At 43.1% G+C, this 21,944-nt stretch overlaps 1 protein-coding gene across 1 annotated transcript in view; it reads right to left on the minus strand.

The window, feature by feature from the left end:
• Nucleotides 1-41: 41 nt before the first annotated feature.
• The window catches only part of LOC129818489 (3'-5' RNA helicase YTHDC2-like), a 36,347-nt gene continuing 14,444 nt past the window's right edge, over nucleotides 42-21,944 (minus strand). The window contains 14 exon segments of the mRNA XM_055874432.1: nucleotides 42-4,388; nucleotides 4,391-4,435; nucleotides 6,936-7,118; nucleotides 7,195-7,401; nucleotides 8,153-8,348; nucleotides 8,543-8,739; nucleotides 8,880-8,999; nucleotides 9,569-9,675; nucleotides 9,861-10,056; nucleotides 15,813-16,021; nucleotides 16,334-16,460; nucleotides 16,637-16,909; nucleotides 18,669-18,788; nucleotides 18,936-19,041. Coding sequence (XP_055730407.1) covers nucleotides 4,317-4,388; nucleotides 4,391-4,435; nucleotides 6,936-7,118; nucleotides 7,195-7,401; nucleotides 8,153-8,348; nucleotides 8,543-8,739; nucleotides 8,880-8,999; nucleotides 9,569-9,675; nucleotides 9,861-10,056; nucleotides 15,813-16,021; nucleotides 16,334-16,460; nucleotides 16,637-16,909; nucleotides 18,669-18,788; nucleotides 18,936-19,041 — 2,158 coding nt within the window. The 3' untranslated portion in view covers nucleotides 42-4,316.

Below are 21,944 nucleotides of genomic sequence, written 5' to 3' on the forward strand. Positions count from 1 at the left end.
CCACTTGAACATTTCATTTCCAAAATCTGGATAAAGTATTTTGTTTATTAGAAAAATTATACAAAATAAATTACAAACGATCACAGATCAGTTGAAATGAAAACACAGAAACATTTGGGTCGTTGACAGAATGAAAGAGAAAGACATGAACTCTAGTAAGGGCTCACCAGGCACAACTTAGCTACAGCAGTTCAAGGTTATACAAAGAGTATAAAAAACATTAGGAACATCTGATCTTTCCATGATACCATGACAGACTGACCAGGTGAATCCAGGGGAAAGCTATGATCCCTTTATGATGTCACTTGTTAAATCCACTTCAAATCAGTGTAGATGAAGGGCAAGAGATGTTAAAGTATTTTTAAGCCTTGAGACAATTGAGACATTGTGTATTTTTGCCATTCAGAGGGTGAATGGGCAAGACAAAAGATGCCTTTGAACGGGTTATTAGTACTAGTAGGTGCCAGGCACACCGGTTTAAGTGTGAGAACCGCAATGCTGCTGGGTTTGTCACGCTCAACAGTTTCCGATCTATATCAAGAATGGTCCACCACCCAAAGGATACCCAGCCAACTTGACACAACTGTGGGAAGCATTGGAGTCAACATGGGCCAGCATCCCTGTGGAATGCTTTCGACACTGTGTAGAGTCCATGCACCAACGAATTAAGGCTGTTCTGAGGGAAAAATGGGGTGCAAATCAATATTAGGAAAGGTGTTCTTAATGTTTTGTGCACTCAGTGTATTAACGTTAACACAACATTCAACACATTGTGTGCCACGGGCTGCTATGGTACATGAAACTCATACAGTACATTCAGAAACTATTCAGACCCCTTCCCCTTTTCCATATTTTGTTACGTTACAGCCTTATTCTAAAATTGATTAAATGAACACATTTCCCCATAAAATCTACACACCATAATGAGAAAGTGAAAACATGTTTTTAGAAAATGTAGCAAATGTATATACACTACCGGTCAAAAGTTTTAGAACACGTACTCATTCAAGGGTTTTTCTTTATTTTTACTATTTTCTACATTGTAGAATAATAGTGAAGACATCAAAACTATGACATAACACATATGGAATCATGTAGTAACCAAAAAAGTGGTAAACAATATATTTTATATTTGAGATTCTTCAAAAAGCCACCCTTTGTCTTGATGACAGCTTTGCACACTCTTGGCATTTTCTCAACCAGCTTCATGAGGTAGTCACCTGGATTAATGTGGAATTTCCTTAATGCGTGAGCCAATCAGTTGTGTTGTGACAAGGTAGAGGTGGTATACAGAAGATAGCCTTATTTGGTAAAAGACCAAGTGCATATTATGGCAAGAACAGCTCAAATAAGCAAATAGAAACGACAGTCCATCATTACTTTAAGACATGAAGGTCAGTCAATCCGGAAAATTTCAAGAACTTTTAAAGTTTCCTCAAGTGCAGTCGCAAAAACCATCAAGGACTATGATGAAACTGGCTCTCACGAGGAGAACCACAGAAATGGAAGTACCAGAGTTACCTCTGCTGCAGAGGATAAGTTCATTTGAGTTACCAGCCTCAGAAATTGGAGCCCAAATAAATGCTTCACAGTTCAACATCCTGTTCAGAGGAGACTGCGTAAATCTGGCCTTCATAGTAGAATTGCTGCAAAGAAACCACTACTAAAGGACACCAAATAGAATAAGAGATTTGCTTGGGACAAGAAACAGGAGCAATGGACATTAGACTGGTGGAAATGTGTCCATTGGTCTGGAGTTCAAATTGGAGATTTTTGGTTCCAACCGCCGTGTCTTTGTGAGACGCGGTGTGGATGAAGGAATGATCTCTGCATGTGTATTTCCCACCGTAAAGCATGGAGGTGTTATGGTGTTGGGGTGCTTTGCTGGTTACACTGACTGATTTATTTAGAATTCAAGACACACGTAACCAGTATGGCTACCACAGCAATCTGCAGCGATACGCCATCCCATCTGGTTTGGGCTTAGTGGGACTATCATTTGTTTTCCAACAAGACAATGACCCAACTCACATCCAGGCTGTTTAAGGGCTATTTGACCAAGGAGAGTGATGGAGTGCTGCATCACATGACCTGGCCTCCACAATCCCCCGACCTCAACCAAATTGAGATGGTTTGGGATGAGTCGGACTGCAGAGTGAAGGAAAAGCAGCCAACAAGTGCTAAGCAATTGTGGGAACTCCTTCAAGACTGTTGGAAAAGCATTCCAGGTGAAGCTGGTTGAGAGAATGCCAAGCGTGTGCAAAGCTGCCATCAATGCAAAGCTTGGCTATTTGAAGAAACTCAAACATAAAATATATTTTGATTTGTTTAACACTTTTTTGGTTACTAAATTATTCCATGTGTTATTTCATAGTTTTGATGTCTTCACTATTATTCTACAATGTAGAAAATAGTAAAAAATAAAGAAAAACCCTTGAATGAGTAGGTGTTCTAAAACTTTTGGCCGGTAGTGTATATAAAAAATAAAATAAGTATTCAGACCTTTTCCTATGAGAGTCAAAATTGAGCTCAGGTGCATCCTGTTTCCATTGATCATCCTTGAGATGTTTCCACAACTTGATTGGAGTCCACCTGTGGTTAATTCAAATGATTGGACATGACTTGGAAAGGCACACACTTGTCTATGTAAGGTCCCACAGTTGACAGTGTATGTTAGAGCAAAAACCAAGCCATGAGGTCAAAGGAATTGTCCAAGACAGGATTGGGTCGAGGCACAGATCTGGGCAAGGGTACCAAAAAATTACTGCAGCATTGAAGTTCCCCAAGAACCTAATGGCCTCCATCATTCTTTAATGGAAGAAGTTTGGAACCACCAAGACTCTTCCTAGAGCTGATCGCTGGGCCAAACTGAGAAATCGGAGAAGGGCCTTGGTCAGGAAGGTGAACAAGAATCCGATGGTCACTCTGACAGAGCTCCAGAGTTCCTCTGTGGAAATGGGAGAACCTTCCAGAAGGACAACCATCTCTGTAGCACTCCACCAATCAGGCCTTTATGTTAGAGTGGCCAGACGGAAGCCACTCCTCAGTAAAAGGCACATGACAGCCCGCTGGGAGTTTGCCAAAAGGCACTTAAAGGATTCTCAGATCATGAGAAACAAGATTATTTGGTCTGATGAAACCAAGATTGAACTCTTTGGCCTGAATGCCAAGCGTCACGGCTGGAGGAAAGTTGCCACCACCATGAGGCAAACATCTATGGAGAGACCTGAAAATAGCTGTGCAGCGATGCTCCCCATCCAACCTGACAGAGCTTGAGAGGACCTACAGAGAATGGGAGAAACTCCCCAAATACAGGTGTTCCAAGCGTCATACCCAAGAAGACTCAAGGCTGTAAAGGTGCTTCAACAAAATACTGAGTAAAGGGTCTGAATACTTATGTAAATGTAATAGTTTCGTTGATTTGTAATAAATTAGCGTAAAACATTTTTTTTGATTTGTCATTATGGGGTATTGTGTGTTGATTGATGAGGGAAAAAACAATATAATCCATTTTAGAATAAGGCTGTAATGTAACAAAATGTGGAAAAGGTCAATGGGTCTGAATACTTTGAGTGCACCGTATGTGCTGTGAGAAGCATTGACAAGACATACTTTTTATGGGACAAGATTCCTCACTAATACTCCCAATCATTACATTTCACTGAACACTTCCTCTCTTCCATAGTCCCATATACTTCACTGTGAGTTAGGGTAGATGTCAGTCTCCTTATAAACTGTATTATCCAGATTATTAAAAACAAACAGAACAGACCTTTCTTCGTGAGGCCACTTCATGTAAACACATATTTCTGCACTCAGACATTCTTGAACATGAACATAATAACAATATTGCATCTGAAAAGCTGAACATAAACCCCAGTTACTGAAAAAACACCAAATAGAATGCACATTGTGTAACTGGTTGTTAAGAAGTGGCTACGGAAGTGGTTCAAAACACATTCAGGAACAAAACTAGCCCTCGATCTGTTATAATACTGTCTTCAATCTGTTATAATACTACATAGCCAAGTCAAATGGTGAGGACCTCAAGGTCAGTCCAAGCAGTGCAATCTCTCATAGGTAAAGAGGGAGAAAATACATTTAATGACCACATTGCCAACTGGTAATAGTATTTAATAAAAAAATAATCAAATGGGCATAGCAAAAGAACAGGCCAAAGCTGCGTAAAATTAAACAAAAGTTTGGTGCATTTTAAATTAAGAAATGGGTCTGTCCAAGAGTGAGGAGTTATTTTGTCTGATTTCCTTAAACACTGCAAATTATATTTCTGGAGTCATGTTGTGTGTAACCTATGGTTATCTGATGATAAAGATGGGGCCTGTTGTACCTTGTGTTGCTGTGGTAGCTGCTGTGGTTTCCCTGAGAGTCCCTCCCACAGCAGCAGCAGCTGGCCCCCAGCCTGAGGCTCCAACTCCTACATGAACCAGCGAGAGATAAGAGATAAAGTGAGGAGGGGCAGTGAGATGGGAAAAAAATTGTCCCATTCCAGTCATAGAAATATACAGACCAAAGATGGAAATGAGCTACACTATATATACACAAAAGTATGTGGACACCCCTTCAAATTAGTGGATTCGGCTACTACAGCCAAACCAGTTGTTGACAGGTGTATAAAATCGAGCACACAGCCATGCAATCTCCATAGACAAACATTGTCAGTAGAATGGCCTTACTGAAGAGCTCAGTGACTTTCAATGTAGCACCTTTCCAACAAGTCAGTTCGTAACATTTATGCCCTGCTAGAGCTGCCCTGGTCAACTGTAAGTGCTGTTATTGTGGCTCAGCCGTGAAGTGGTAGGCCACACAAGCTCACAGAACGGGACCGGCAAGTGTTGAAGCGCATAGAACGTATAAAACGTCTGTCCTCGGTTGCAACATTTGCTACCGAGTTCTAAACTGCCCCTGGAGGTAACGTCAGCACAATAACTATTCGTCACTAGCCTAGCTAACAATAGACTAACAGCAACGCACAAGCCTAAGATCACCATGCGCAATGCCAAGGGTCGGCATTGTGGTGTAAATCTCACCGCCATTGGACTCTGGAGCAGTGGAAACGTATTCTCTGGAGTGATGAATTACGCTTCACCATCTGGCATTCCGACGGACTAATCTTGGTTTGGCGGATGCCAGGAGAACGCTACCTGTCCCAATGCATAGTGCTAACTATACAGTTTGGCGGAGGAGGAATAATGGTCATGGTTGTTTTTCATGGTTCGGGCTAGGCCCTCTTAACGCTACAGCATACAATGTCATTCTAGACAATTCTGTGCTTCCAACTTTGTGGCAACAGTTTGGGGAAGGCTCTTTCCTGTTTCATCATGATAATGCCCCCGTGCACAAAGCGAGGCCCATACAGAAATGGTTTGTCGAGATCGGTGTGGAAGAACTTGACTGGCCTGCACAGAGCCCTGACCTCAACCCCATCGAACACCTTTGGGATGAATTGGAACGCTGACTGCGAGCCAGGCCTAATCGCCCAACATCAGTGCCCGACCTCACTAATGCTCTTGTGGCTGAATGGAAGCAAGTCCCCGCAGCAATGTTCCAACATCTAGTGGAAAGCCTACCCCGAAGAGTAGAGGCTGTGGCGCAGTGGTCTAGGGCACTGCATCGCAGTGCTAGCTGCGCCACCAGAGTCTCTGGGTTCGCGCCCAGGCTGGGCTGGGTTCGCGCCCAGGTTCTGTCGCAGCCGGCCGCAACCGGGAGGTCCGTGGGGCGACGCACAATTGGCATAGCGTCGTCCGGGTTAGGGAGGGTTTGGCCGGTAGGGATATCCTTGTCTCAGTATGTAAAAATGTAATAAAAATGTATGCACTCTACTGTAAGTCGCTCTGGATAAGAGCGTCTGCTAAATGACTCAAATGTAAAAATGTATAGCAAAAAAAAAATCACTCCTTGATTTTGGACTGAGATGTTCGAGGAGCAGGTGTCCACATACTTTTGGTCATATAGTGTATGTAGCAAACTAGCAATATACAGTATGTGTTCTGCATAGTCCCCAAGAAATAAACAAGTCATCTCACTTGAAATCTTAAATGTAAGCAATTTAGGTATGTTTGTTAAATTAGTCTTTGTATATTGAATGCTGTTTGTCGGTGGGGTCATCTTGACAATATAGAGTAAAATAGTAATGACGCATTTTTGTAGGCATTAACGGGGGAGAACTCAGCCAATGGCTCGTTGGCCAAAGCCTATGGGGAAATTAATGTTTTTTTTTTTAAGGGTTTTTGGATAAACGCTAAAAATAAGGTCTGTGGTAAACACAGGCTTAGGAGATCCTATACGCTTTGTTCTATGAGATAATTTCCATCAACTAACATCACTATCTGTGAATTTTGAAGCATTTGAGTAATCAAAACAATAACATAAAGGCTTAATAATTCATAAAGTTCATGTTAACAGACTGATATTATCTCATAGAACAAAACGTGTAAGATCCCATAAGCCTTTGTTAAATTCAGACCTTATTGTTGGCATGCATCCCGTAAACATTTGACATTTTTTGTAATTCAGCAGATGCTCTTATCCTGAGCGACTTACAATAGTGAGTGCACACATTTTCATTTTTTTATACTGGGAATCGAACCCACAACTCTGGCTTTGCAAGCGCCACGCTCTAAGAACTGAGCCACACAGGACTTCATAGGAATGGCCAATGAACCAGAGGAAGAAAATTCTAAATATTTTCTTTTTTTTTAGGACTACAAGCTGGCAAGCTCTATTGTTCTCAGATAGTGGGATCATCTTGACCTCACATCTTAACAGTAGACTGTGGGGGAGTTTTGACCATAATAGCTGTAGTCTGTGAAGACATTTTCACCATATTAACAGCATAACATCTCTCTTTGTTCGGTTGTCTATATTGGTCCTAGTCTGTGGAGATGTTCTGACTGTATTGATGTTAGGTAACCCACCTGTCCGTCTCTGCTGATCTGCACTTTCTTGTTGTCGTTCCAGGGGTTGAGCAGCTGCTGGGCATATTGGAAGGGCAGGCTCTCCTTCCGGGTCCACTCCACACTGAAGACCCCCCCCAGCCCTGTGGAGCCCCAGTCCTGACAGCGCTCCTGTCCGATGACCGACATCATCCGTGCATAGCCCTGAAAGGCACCAAAATGACATGTTACAGTCTGCTATTCTCCATTCCACATACGCAAACCACACACACACACACACCTGGAAATGTCCGGAGCCCTGGACAGAGAAGACCAGGAAAACCTGGCTGCTCTCCAGGAAGGCTCTGTTGAGTTTGAGCTCGTTGCTGGGCGTGGAAGACCAGATTCCTCTCTGCTGGGAGATGTCAATGTTCCTCAGGTTGCTACTCTTCATGATGAAGTAACGCACCGTCACACCTCCTGGCCGCGGGGATGGAGACTTGGAGCACTGAGGGAGAGATTGAGTTAAACTATGATAGATTTACACATGGCCAAGCTGTACTAATAAACAGGGGCGCAAACTGCTGAGGGCCCAAAAAGGTGACACTTTTTTAATTTGCACTGAAACGTGTCTGACTTTATTAGCCAGCTAATTTTCACACCATAAACTCAATTATTTGATCAGTTAAGTTGGCTAATGTAGCTCAACATTTCTCGGGCTAGCTAACGGAGAATTCGATCCAGCTAGCAAGATAACGTTACTAAACAATGCAAACAATACTTGTTCCACCACACTTTCTCCCTCACCTCAAACTTTCCAAATGCCACTTGTTTCTCGGTTACAGCTCATGTAAGTACGCTTCATCACCTTCTCACCCGTCTCGTGGTCAGGCTTTTCACCTACCTCTTCGTTATGGTTCAGGGGATGCGCTACTGTAAATGGCAAACTGCCTTTCTATTATCTGCTGTCTTTCCAGAGCACGCGCTGATGCTGTAACTAGTAAGTTGCTTGTCTCTTCTCTCTTCAGTCGGGTGCTGCATTCTGTTGTTATGTAAACGACTGGCTGAGCCTTGGATACAGCTAGTATTGCTCCAAACGCGCATCACTCGTTCGCTTACAGCCAGTAGTGTGATCCAAAGTCCCCCCCCCCCCAAACTTTTCTCATCAGATTCACACAGGTCACCTATTTTGTATTCAGAATTTCGTTGAAAGGTGACTAGTTTGCATCCCTAAATAAAGATATAGGTCATTAGTGTACCTTTCCCGATGAGGTGGGGGAGGGGCTGGCACAGGGGCTGCGGAGGCAGAGTGAAGCAGATTCAGGAGAATTGGTGGTGGAGGAGTGGTCATCTGTGGGGAGCTCGGAGCACTTGTCCCTGCTGCCATGGGAGACTTTGGGCTGCAGGAGGGCCCAGGCAGGGGACAGTCTGGAGGCAGGGGACAGTCTGGAAGACCTGGAGGAGGGGAGGGAGGTGTGGGTGGATTACTGGACTGGGCAGGAACTGGACATAGATCAGATTTACAAAAATGTAATTAACAGGTTGATATAGACTTCGTTAATCTATAAGGCATTGTGAATACTGAGATAAAACATTTGATCATAGTTGGTCCATTTCCCATACTGACACATCCAACCTTCTCTATTCACCTGTCTGTGGCTTTTTGTGAGGGGGTGGGGATAAAGAGTTCGTCGTCGGTGCTGGCTGTGGGGCCGGAGGTCCTCCTGCTGTTGGCAGTCCTCCAGGAGGAGGTCTGGGGGGGCTCCTCAGAGGACATGGGTCGGGGCCTCTGGCCAATTCCTGTGGGCTGCTGCAGCCCCGCAGTCTGATCCTCAGCCCCCAGCACCTGCAGACAGGTTGGGGATGTATGGGTCAGTGACAGATACAGGTACTATACCCGGTGGTACAGCTACCAGGTTTACAGGCCCATTTACGGTGGTATTTCCAGTATTTCTTTCATAATTTAAGCCAGAGTGTTGTACTGACAGAAACCAGGGCCCGTATGGTGTTCTCATCCAGCTGGGACCAGGGCTTGGAGGGGTAGCGGATCCTCCTCAGGAACAGACTGTGCCACTTCTGCCTCAGCTGGAACACCAGACCCACCATCTGACAGACAGGTGGATGGAGGAAGTGATGGAGAAAAAGCGTGGGTTACACAAATAAGAAGGCAGTGTTTCCCCTAGGATTTTATTCAGCAGCTGTGGCAAAGTTAGCACGGCGCGTGGTAGTGGGCATGGCCAACGGCGCCATCTCCGGCCAACGTTTTTAGAGGCCCTTTTAGAGCTGAGTGAAAAATAGTAGTTTTAAAGCTAATTTCTTGCAATCTTACACATTTTGCCATATCATAAGAACATGGCATAAGCCATCTGAGTAAATCAAATGTCTTTTCAAACAGCTCACACACTAAAAGGGCATTTTCACAATTTCATAGTACTATTCCAACCTCATAGTGTGGCAAAATTTATAAAACACAGGAAAATCATTTTTTACAAAAAATTTTTTTTTAAACATCAGGTCCGCCGCTGCTAAATAAATATAGGGGAAACACTGGAAGGTGATGAGCACTAGATGCAAAACTGCTGTAAAAATGAAATGCCCAGTTATATTGCTTGAAGGGCTCTTTGAGTACAGATAGAACATATCAGCACTGCAAAATAACCAAGCTATGCCCTCACCTCTCTGTCCAGTTTGAAGTTGAGCCACTCGTCAATCTTCATCTGAGCCAGGTGGGCTGTGGAGCGATCCTCCATCTCACTGTCACTGCTCTCATTCACCACGTCATCTACAGCAGACACATAGGATGTTAGGTTTAACCATTTACAGAATACACATCAACTAGGGACCGTACAGGCAGAGAGTGATTTTTCAAGAGTCTCTTTGGAACCGTCATATTCCAACATATTAAGTGCAAATACAGGCAAGACTTATCTAACTGAAGGATGTTTCCTTCAGTTAAGATAACCCTACCTTTCTGAATGGCAGGTTCCTGTAGGGCTGTGCTGGGCAGTTTGGCACAGCCCCCGAAGATGGCTACAGTGAATGGGGAGACCACAGAGCAGCAGCGGATGCTAGCTATCCTATGTGCTCGCGTCATCTCATCATAGATCAGCCAATCGGTGGGCAGGGACTGGATGGCCGCCACCTGGCCATTGGCTGGGGGGATCTCAGTGATGGAGAAAAGGTACAAACGGTTTTAAATACCTCTATGGACCGTAAAGGAAATCACACTACAAACTATCCCCCTCATGCACTTAAAGAAATCACAAATGTCATAGATATATTGGAACTAGTGGATATATGGAGGCTTAAATATCCTGACCTAGTGAGATATACATGGCGGAGGCTCAATCAAGCTAGTCGTCTTGACTATTTTCATATATTATTCTCTCTGGCTCCAAAAGTTTTTAAAAGTGTTGATAGGGGACAGAATGCGGTCGAACCATCAAATAATTGGCATATATATTACTCGTACAGAATTTCCACGTGGGGAGGATATTGGAAATGTTATCAAAGCCTATTGGATGATAACTTGTTATTAACTAGGACAGAAGAATTTATAAATTACTTTTTCCGACATAACAGAGTACCAGTCAAAAGTTTGGACACACCTCATTCCAGGGTTTTTCTTTATTTTTACTATTTTCTACATTGTAGAATAATAGTGAAGACATCAAAACTATGAAATAACACATTTGGAATCATGTAGTAAGGCCAGACAAAATGGATTCACTGTTTAATGGATTCCCCCCCCCCAGAAAAGTGAGGCGAACAAGCAAAAAATAAATACATCCTTAGGTGGATAAGGAATAACAGTACTTTACCACATTGTCCTAGGCTATATGAACATGAACAAAAGGCAAAATATTCAATTTCAGACAGATCTTTTGATTATTATTAATACACAAATTAACATTAATGAACATTATTCACATAGGATGTATAATAGAATGCAATATTCTATCATATTCACAAATTATTAGGGGAAAAAAGTAATGTATTATCAGTTCCTTAATCTACTTAATTGTATAGCCTAACAAATTCAAGAATGATTGACAAATAATTGTAATCAAATTTAAATGTTGACGCCTAATAATGAGTTCATTACCTGAATGCATCTATATAGCCTAGGCATTAACAAAATTCATACAAATATGATTAGGCCTCTCATAGACTAGGCCTTGTAGAAAAAGGGTCAATCAAGTTAGGTCTGCCAAATTAATGTAGCATTGGAAACAATACATCAATCCAGCCATAGAGTATATAACCTTTTAATCATCCCAAAAATCTGTTGTTTATAACATGCACAATTAGAAGCATCAATCTATATAGAGCAAGCGTGACTAAATTCCAGCCCACTAACTTTGCTTACCGCATCCTCCTTCGATTGTCTCTTCTGGCTGACACGAAAAGCCCCCACCTGCTGATCTGCACGAAGTGTGTGCCACTGGTGATGTACTTTGCTTGACATGCTAGTTGTTCTCGGGGGCGCATCATCGCTTCAAACGCATTCCGTCGTGGTGTTATCAGTTGGTAGTACCGGTAAAATGTAAGTTATGAATCGCAAATCACCATACAGCTGACACTTCGATATCATCAATCACGTTGACTTCAATTTGGTTGTCCAAAATACTATCAGCTTGCTGATGAATGCCCTGATCTCTGGCCAATCATTTGGTTAAATGACATTGTTGTTTCGTCTATTTATCAATTCTAATAGATCTGAAAATGATGCAATAACCATGAATTTAACTGACTGTTTGTTTATAATGAGGGACGTCCCACATTTAACCTGGACACAAATAGTAGGAATTTGCGCTGGCTTCAGCCATGACCACATGAGAGAAAAATGAAACATCTGCTCGTTGTCTGTAGGTGCGAGCGTGCGTTTCACTGTCCAATCCGAGGCTGGAACATGATCTGAGCGTGTGATCAGCGGCTGTTTGGTCTCTTGGGCATCAACTTGGGAAAGCCTCAAGGGAGAGCGGACAGTGCATTATAAACAAAGAGAAGCATATATTGGGCAAAAAATAACACATCAGATTTTTATTTGTTTTTTTTGGTGTGTGGAGAAAAGTGAGGCAGGGCATCCGTTAAACAGTAATTCAACTTTGTCCGGCCTAACCAAAAAAGTGTTAAACAAATCAAAATATATTTTATATGAGATTCTTCAAAGTAGCCACCCTTTGCCTTGATGACAGCTTTGCACACTCTTGGCATTCTCTCAACCAGCTTCATGAGGTAGTCACCTGGAATGCATTTCAATCAACAGGTGTGCCTTGTTAAAATAATTTATTTCCTTCTTAATGCGTTTGAGCCAATCAGTTGTGTTGTGACAAGATAGGGGTGATATACAAAAGATAGGGCTATTTGGGAAAAGACCAAGTCCCTATTATGGCAAAAACAGCTCAAATAAGCAAAGAGAAACAACAGTCCATCATTACTTTAAGACATGAAGGTAAGTCAATCTGGAACATTTCAAGAACTTTGAACGTTTCTTCAAGTGCAGTCGCAAAAACCATCAAGCGCTATGATGAAACTGGCTCTCATGAAGACCACCACAAGAAAGTAAGACCAAGAGTTACCTCTGCTGCAGAAGAGAGGATAAGTTCATTACAGTTGTTTTTATTTATATATTTTTTTACCCCCTTTTCTCCCCAATTTTGTGGTATCCAATTGATTGTTACAATCTTGTCCCATCGCTGCAACTCCCGTACGGACTCGGGAGAGGCGAACGTTGAGAGCCATGCGTCCCCCGAAACACAACCCAGCCAAGCCGCACTGCTTCTTGACACAATGCCCGCTTAACCCGGAAGCCACCCGCACCAATATGTCGGAGGAAACACTGTACACCTGGCGACCGTGTCAGTGTGCACTGCGCCCAGCGTACCACGGGAGTCGCTAGTGCGCAATGGGACAAGAACATCCCTGCTGCCAAACCCTCCCCTAACCCAGACGACGCTGGGCCAATTGTCGCGGACGGGAGTTCATTAGTTACCAGCCTCAGAAATTGCAGCCCAAATAAATTATCAACTGTTCAGAGGAGACTGCGTGAATCAGGCCATCATGGTCGAATTGCTTCAAAGAAACCACTACTAAAGGACACCAATAAGAAGAAGAGACTTGCTTGGGCCAAGAAACACGAGCAATGGACATTAGACCGGTGGAAATATGAGACTTTTGGTTCCAACCGCCGTGTCTTTGTAAGATGCAGAGCAGGTGAACGGATGATCTCTGCATGTGTGGTTCCTACCATGAAGCATGGAAGAGGTGTGATAGTGTGGGGGTGCTTTGCTGGTGACACTGTCTGTGATTTATTTAGAATTCAAGGCACATGGCTACCACAGCATTCTGCAGCGATACATCATCTCATCTCGTTTGCGCTTAGTGGGACTATCATTTCTTTTTCAACCGGACAATGACCCAACACACCTCCAGGCTTTGTAAGGGCTATTTACCAAGAAGGAAAGTGATGGAGTGCTGCATCAGATGAGCTGGCCTCCACAATCACCCGACCTCAACCCAATTGAGATAGTTTGGTATGAGTTAGACAGCAGAGCGAAGGAAAAGCAGACAAGTGCTTGGCATATGTGGAAACGCCTTCAAGACATTTGGAAAAGCATTCCAGGTGATGTTGGTTGAGAGAATGCCAAGCGTGTGCAAAGCTGTCATTGTGGCTACTTTGAAGAATATAAAATATATTTACAAAATTATTCCATGTGTGTTATTTCATAGTTTTGATGTCTGCACTATTATTCTACAATGTAGAAAATAGTAAAAATTTAGAAGAACTCTTGAATGAGTAGGTGTGTGAACTTTTGACTGGTACTGTATATATACAGTTGAAATCGGAAGTTTACATACACTTAGGTTGGAGTCATTAAAACTCGGTTTTCAACCACTCCACACATTTCTTGTTAACAAACTATAGTTTTGGCAAGTCGGTTAGGACATCTAATTTGTGCTTGACACAAGTCATTTTCCCAACAAATGTTTACAGACAGATTTTTTCACTTATAATTAACTGTATCACAATTCCAGTGGGTCAGAAGTTACACTAAGTTGACTGTGCCTTTAAACAGCTTGGCAATTCCAGAAAATGATGTCATGGCTTTAGAAGCTTCTGATAGGCTAATTTACATCATTTGAGTCAATTGGAGGTGTACCTGTGGATGTATTTCAAGGCCTACCTTCAAACTCAGTGCCTCTTTGCTTGACATCATGGGAAAATCAAAAGAAATCAGCCAAGACCTCAGAAAAAAATTATTGTAGACCTCCACAAGTCTGGTTCACCCTTGGGAGCAATTTCCAAACGCCTGAAGGTACCTTGTTCACCTGTACAAACAATAGTACGCAAGTATAAACACCATGGGACCACGCAGCCGTCATACCGCTCAGGAAGGAGACACGTTCTGTCTCCTAGAGATGAATGTACTTTGGCGCGAAAAGTGCAAATCAATCCCAGAACAGCAAAGGACCTTGTGAAGATGCTGGAGGAAACCGGTACAAAAGTATCTATATCCACAGTAAAACGAGTCTTATATCGACAGCCCGCTCAGCAAGGAAGAAGCTACTGCTCCAAAACCGCCATAAAAAAGCCAGACTACGGTTTGCAACTGCACATGGGGACAAAGATTGTACTTTTTGGAGAAATGTCCTCTGGTCTGATGAAATGGCCATAATGACCATCATTATGTTTGGAGGAAAAAGGGGAAGGCTTGCAAGCCGAAGAACACCATCCCAACCGTGAAGCACGGGGGTGGCAGCATCATGTTGTGGGTGTGCTTTGCTGCAGGAGGGACTGGTGCACTTCACAAAATAGATGGCATCATGAGGGAGGAAAATTCCGTGAATATATTGAAGCAACATCTCAAGACATCAGTCAGAAAGTTAAAGCTTGGTCGCAAATGGGTCTTCCAAATTAACAATGACCCTAAGCATACTTCCTAAGTTGTTGCAAAATGGCTTAAGGCTACTAAAGTCAAGGTACTGGAGTGGCCATCACAAAGCCCTGACCTCAATCCCATAGAAATTTTGTGGGCAGAATTGAAAAAGCGTGTGTGAGCAAGGAGGCCTACAAACCTGACTCAGTTACATCAGCTCTGTCAGGAGGAATGGGCCAAAATTCACCCAACTTATTGTGGGAAGCTTGTGGAAGGCTAACCGAAACGTTAGACCCAAGTTAAACAATTTAAAGGCAATGCTACCAAATACTAATTGAGTGTATTTTTCAACTGTCTTTTTACTGTTGTTTTATTTCTTTACTTACCTATTGTTTACCGAATACCTTTTTTGCACTATTGGTTAGTAAGCATTTCACTGTAAGGTTGTATTGTATTCGGTTGTATTCGGTGCACGTTGTATTCGGCGCAAATCAAATAAACTTTGATTTGATTCGTAAACTTCTGACCCACTGAGAATGTGAAATAAAAGCTGAAATAAATCATTCTCTCTACTATTATTCTGACATTTCACATTCTTAAAATAAAGTGGTGATCCTAACTGACCGAAGACAGGGAATTTTTACTAGGAATAAATGTCAGGGATTATGAAAAACTGAGTTTAAATGTATTTGGCTAAGGTGTATGTAAACTTCCGACTTCAACTGTATACAAAAAATACATGGGGGATTGGAAATTATGCAGACAATTACATTGATGGAAGCTACAATCTATCTGAAATATTAAAGCTGATCTAATCCCTATTTCTTTTAAAATAATACTACAAAAACATAAAGGTAGAAATATGTTTTTAGATTGTTTTGAGTCAGCACTGGGTTAAAAGGGTTTGAGTATATTATGGTTTGGGACTGAATGTAAGCATGCAGTAAAGATAGATGGAGAAGACAGGAAGCACCTGATTTTGAGAGAACTGCCCCAAACAGGATTCACTGAAGGCGAACAGAGGATGTGAGCTAGCTACCTTCTTGTGGGGCTGTGTCTGGCTGAGGATGGAGGTGGGGTGGAAGCGGACCTTCTTCTCCTTGGCCCCGGAGAGGGAGCAGCTATCACGGTCCACATGGATCAGGTTGGGGTACATCCCGGCCACCAGGGCTGCCTTCACCACTGACCAGTTCTCAGAGTTCAGGTTCACGTCGCGGATGTCTCCGCCGCCCCGCGCCCGCACAAAGCCTGGTGGTGGAACACACACAATGGAAAAGGAATCAATGTATCGACGTGGGGGGAGGGGGCGAAGACAAAGAGAAAGGCCACAGGATATGGTTAGCACAAAAATAGGTGGATGGCTAAAACAAGATTATTCATTTGACACAGGATCAGGTGTGGGCTTCAGTAGAGCATAAGTCTTTATCCAACACCACTTCCAGTCAAATGAATATATCCAGTATAGAAACCCACAACCTTGATCCACCATGCTCCACCTGAGCCCTCAGTACCACTGTATTACCCAGAGGAAGAGTATAAAACATGATAGGTAAGTCTGACCTATGGCTCGGAGCTGTCCTAGCAGCTGGGTCCTCATCCCTATGATGATCTCCATGGTGGCTTGGGACAGGAAATTTTTCTCACAGAAGGACCTCTCCCAGCCATCGCTGCGGGCCTTCTGCCACGCCTACAACACGACAAGAGAGATGGATTATTAGGAACATGTCGTCTGGACAGAGATTTTTTTCAACGTGACTTGTGCAATCAAAACAAGCTAATAATGCTTTGGATTAAATACATCTGGCTCTAAACATCTCAACAGCAATTAAATGAGTCACTTTAAACCTCAAATTCCCACCTTACCTGGAAAGCTCGGAGCAGGGCCATGTGGTCGCTGAAGGTCCCTGCAGTAAAGCGCTTCCGGCACAGCATGGATGCCCTCTTTTGGGAGGCCTGGGAGGGCAGCACGAAGGGGTCGCGGTGGGCCAGCGTGCAGGCGATGGTCAGGATGGGGTCCAGGCACTTGAGCACCACACCACACAGAACCATCTTGCCTAGGTGGGGCTCCACAGGCAGGTCAGCCAGGTGGTAGCCCAGCTCCGTCAGGTCCTCCCACGGGTCCATGGCGTCTATGGTCTATGGATACATTTTATAGTCAGTGTTTTCTACCTATGTTCATTAGGTAGTGTCACAGTGCCATGTATATATACTACCATTCAAAAGTTTGGGGTCACTTAGACATTTCCTTGTTTTTGAAAGAAAATCAATTTTTTGTCCATTAAAATAACATCAAATTGATCAGAAATACAGTGTAGACATTGTTAATGTTGTAAATTACTATTGTAGCTGGAAACGGCAGATTCTTTTTTAATGGAATATCTACATAGGCGTACAGAGGCCCATTATCAGCAACCATCACTCCTGTGTTCCAATGGCACGTTGTGTTAGCTAATCCAAGTTTATCATTTTAAAAGGTGAATTGATCATTAGAAAACCCCTTTGCAATTATGTTAGCACAGCTGAAAACTGTTGTCATATGATTGAGTGTAGTCTAACCCTATTATAGTAACCCTATTACAGGGGCTGAGTCACTGGCTTACTGGTGCTCTTTCATGCCGTTCCTAGGAGGGGTGCGTCACTTGAGTGGGTTGAGTCACTGACGTGATTTTCCTGTCTGGGTTGGCGCCCCCCCCCTTGGTTTGTGCCGTGGCGGAGATCTTTGTGGGCTATACTCGGCCTTGTCTCAGGATGGTAAGTTGGTGGTTGAAGATTTCCCTCTAGTGGTGTGGGGGCTGTGCTTTGGCAAAGTGGTTGGGGTTATATCCTTCCTGTTTGGCCCTGTCCGGGGGTATCATCAGCTAGGGTCAGTTTGTTATATCTGGAGGACTTCTCCTGTCTTATCCGGTGTCCTGTGTGAATTTAAGTATGCTCTCTCTAATTCTCTCCTTCTCTCTTTCTTTCTCGGAGGACCTGAGCCCTAGGACCATGCGTCAGGACTACCTGGCATGATGACTCCACCTGGCCTTGCTGCTGCTCCAGTTTCAACTGTTCTGCCTGCGGCTATGGAACCCTGACCTGTTCACCGGACCTGCTAAAAAAGCCAACTGACATTTACTCCTGAGGTGCTGACTTGCTGCACCCTCGATAACTACTGTGATTATTATTATTTGACCATGCTGGTCATTTATGAACATTTGAACATCTTGGCCATGTTCTGTTATAATCTCCACCCGGCAAAGCCAGAAGAGGACTGGCCACCCCTCATAGCCTGGTTCCTCTCTAGGTTTCTTCCTAGGTTTTGGCCTTTCTAGGGAGTTTTTCCTAGCCACCGTGCTTCTACACCTGCATTGCTTGCTGTTTGGGGTTTTAGGCTGGGTTTCTGTACAGCACTTTGAGATATCAGCTGATGTACGAAGGGCTATATAAATACATTTGATTTGATTTGTGCTGGTTTAAAGATGCAATAAAACAGGCCTTCTTTAGACTAGTTGAGTATCTGGAGCATCAACATTTGTGGGTTCGATTACAGGCTCAAAATGGCCAGAAACAAAGAACTGTCTTCTGAAACTCGTCAGTCTATTTTTGTTCTGAGAAATGAAGGCTAATCCATGCGAGAAATTGCCAAGAAACTGAAGATCTCGTACAATGTTGTGTACTACTCCCTTCACAGAACAGCGCAAACTAGCTCTAACCAGAATAGAAAGAGTGGGAGGCCCCGGTGCACAATTGAGCAAGAGGACACGTACATTAGTGTCTAGTTAGAGAAACAGACGCCTCACAAGTCCTCAACTGGCAGCTTCATTAAATAGTACCCGCAAAACACCAGTCTCAACGTCAACAGTGAAGAGGCGACTCCGGTCATGATCGGTTCAAAACTAAAAATACTAGCTCTTACCTTGAGCATCTGCACTGCGTTTTTGACGATGAGGATGGGAGGTGGTTCGGGTGCTTTAGATAGGAATTCAGCGATGGGACAAGAGATGGGGGCCAGCAGCTTGGTGTGGAGACACAGTTCCTGAAAGAGAGAGAGAGGGGGGGGGTTAATTATACAATCAACACAGCCTGGGAGAGAAACGCTTGCATGAAAGTATTTATAACGATAACTTTGTCTGTATAAGTATGTTTATGTGTCATACGTTCAGCTTGAAGCGTGTGTGTGTACCTGCAGGGGCATCCTCAGTAGCTGGGGGACCTGGTACTCCAGCATGTTGTTGAAGCGGAGGCGACTGAAGAGGTGGAAGCAGATCCCTGGTCGGCAACGCCCAGCTCTGTCACGCAACACAACATAGGACACATTCATAAGAGGACTTAACTTCTCTAGGATACGGGGCAGCATTTTCACATTTGGATGAAAAGCATACCCAAATTCAACTGCCAGCTACTCATCCCCAGAATATAAGATATGCATAGTGTTAGTATATTTGGATAGAAAACACTCTGAAGTTTCTAAAACTGTTTGAATCATGTCTGTGAGTATAACAAAACTTATTTAGCAGGCGAAACCCCGAGGACAAACCATTCAGATTTTCTTTTTTGAGGTCACTCTCTTTTCAATGGATTTTCATTGGGAATAGAGATTTCTAATTTACCTTTTTTTTGTTTAATATTTTATTTTTGCATTTTCCAATTAAGAACATTCAAGACAAAAGTGAAAAGATATTAGACAACAATAGGACAATGTGACAGTAACAGACGAGCGTAACAAAGAAAAAATAAAACAAATTATAATTATATATTCAAACATACAATAAAAAAATAATAATAATGAGACATTGGATCATATGGTCACCTGCGTAGGCTACATATTCTACATTACGTGTGAAACATTATATAAGGATTATATAGAGATTCAATCAATGTGATGTGGGGGTTGATTCTCCATATAGCCAATAAAAGGTTGCCAAATTGTGTAAAATGTCTAACTTATTCCTCAAGCAGTAAGTAATTTTCTCCAGTGGGATACAACTATTAACGTCCGATAGTCACATTGCAACTGGCAGGGAGGAATCCAATTTCCATTTCAAGGCAATACATTTCTTGGCAATCGCTAGCAATATTTCTGTTAGCTTTATAGTATGGCTTTGCCTAAGATTGGTGTTAGTAAAGTTGCCCAGTAGACAGACTTCCGGGTCTAAAGGGAATGCAACCCTGTGAATTGAGGATATGGTACCGCATACCCCCTGCCAGAAACCGTGTAGTTTTGAACACTGCCAAGTGGAATGGAGGAATGTTCCTTCATCTGAGCCACATCTAAAACATAGGGAGGAGATATCAGGGTTGAACTTGTGCAGTCTAGATGGGGTGATATAGAGCTGATGGAGGAAACTAAACTGGATCAGTCTGTATCTGGAGTTCAATGTGGATGTAACACCATCCCTGCATAGGTCACTCCATAGACCCTCATCAAGATCAATACCCAGATCTTTTCCCCATCTAAGTCGGGGTTTATCTAGCCCACGCAGTGTTAGTCCTGACATAAGAGCATCGTAAACATGGGAAATGGTCTTGAATAGTGGTTGGTCTGCGTGGCAGAGTTGTTCAATAGGTGAAATCTTAGGTAGGTTACATTGTCCCTTGAGAGTCACCCTAATAAAGTTTCGTAGTTGTAGGTAGCTAAAGAAGTCCCTGTTAGGCAAGTGGTATTTATGTTTCAGCTGATCAAAAGACATAAGAACTCCCTCCTCGTAACAATGTTCCAGAAGAGTGACCCCCTTATGGACCATGGTCTAAAGTTACTATTCTGGAAAAACATAGGAATCAATCTATTGTTCCATAAAGGGGTTTTAGGGGAAAGGAATCCCCCTCGTCTGAACAGCTCATGCAGTTTGCACCATGCCAGGACAGAATGTATGATTAAAGGGTTGTCTGTGATGGTTTTTATAGATTTTCTGTCCCATTTGTAAAACAATTCTGCCCCAGTGTCATCATTTACCTCAAGCTTTTCAATGTTCAACCATGAGGGAGAGGGACCATAGTCAAACCTCTGAGCCAGAAACCTAGACTGTGCAGCCCAGTAGTACATTCTAAAATTGGGGAGGTTTAAGCCCCCTTGACTGTAATCAAGGGTCAGTTTATCCAGGCCAACCCTAGGGGTTTTGCCGTGCCAGATAAACCGTCTGGTCAGCTTGTCGAGAGAGGAAAAGAATGCTGCGGGAACAGGGATAGGGAGAGATTGAAACAGATATAGAAATCTGGGCAGGACATTAATTTTAATTACATTGATTCTACCCAGTAGAGTGAGAGGTAAGTCCATCCATTTACAAAGGTCACCCTCCACCTTTTGCAACAAACTGGCCAGATTAAGTTTATAGAGGTTGTTCAGATTACCATCCACCATTATGCCCAGATATGTGAAGCCCATAGGCGACCATCTAAAAGGACTTGTGCTTGATGGTATGATGGTCAAAGATAGACAACGGTAAGATTTCGCTTTTATCTAAATTGACCTTATATCCAGAGAAAGAACTATAACACTGTAGTAGGATCTGCAAGTGAGAGAGGGAGTGTTCTGGGTTTGTTAGAAATAAGATAAGGTCGTCCGCAAAGAGTGATAATTTATTGGTATGGGGGCCCACCTCAAAGCCATGTATGTCAGGGCACGTTCTAATAGCCTCAGCCAACGGTTCGATGGCGAGGGCAAAGAGGTGGGGGCTAATTGGGCAACCTTGTCTGTTCCCCCTATAGAGAGGGAATGAGGAGGAAGTAATCCCATTGGTAGCAATCCTAGTTTAAGGAGATTTGTAGAGTGATTTTATCAAATTTACAAACACGGTACCTAAACCAAACTTTTCCAAGACACGAAAGAGGTATGGCCATTCAACCCTATCAAAGGCCTTTTCAGCGTCGAGGGAGACTGCGGCACTAGGTATTTTGTTTTTGTTAGCAAGGTGAATTCTATCAAAGAACCTTCTGAGATTATTGGTGGACAATCTATTAATTATGAAGCCAGTCTGATCTGGGTTGACCAACAGGGGAAGACATGACTCCAGTCTCTTAGATAGCATCTTGGTGACCAGTTTACAATCTGTGTTAAGGAGAGAGATTGGTCTATAGGAGGTGCACTTTAGCGGGTTTTTCCCTTTCTTGTGGATTACAGTAATCACTGCTTGAGAGAAAGACTCTGGAAAGCAGTTGTCTTCCCTGGCTTTTTTAAGTACCTCCATAAGGTAGG

This window comes from Salvelinus fontinalis, chromosome 21, assembly GCF_029448725.1.
Source record: "Salvelinus fontinalis isolate EN_2023a chromosome 21, ASM2944872v1, whole genome shotgun sequence".
Classification (NCBI taxonomy): domain Eukaryota; kingdom Metazoa; phylum Chordata; class Actinopteri; order Salmoniformes; family Salmonidae; genus Salvelinus; species Salvelinus fontinalis.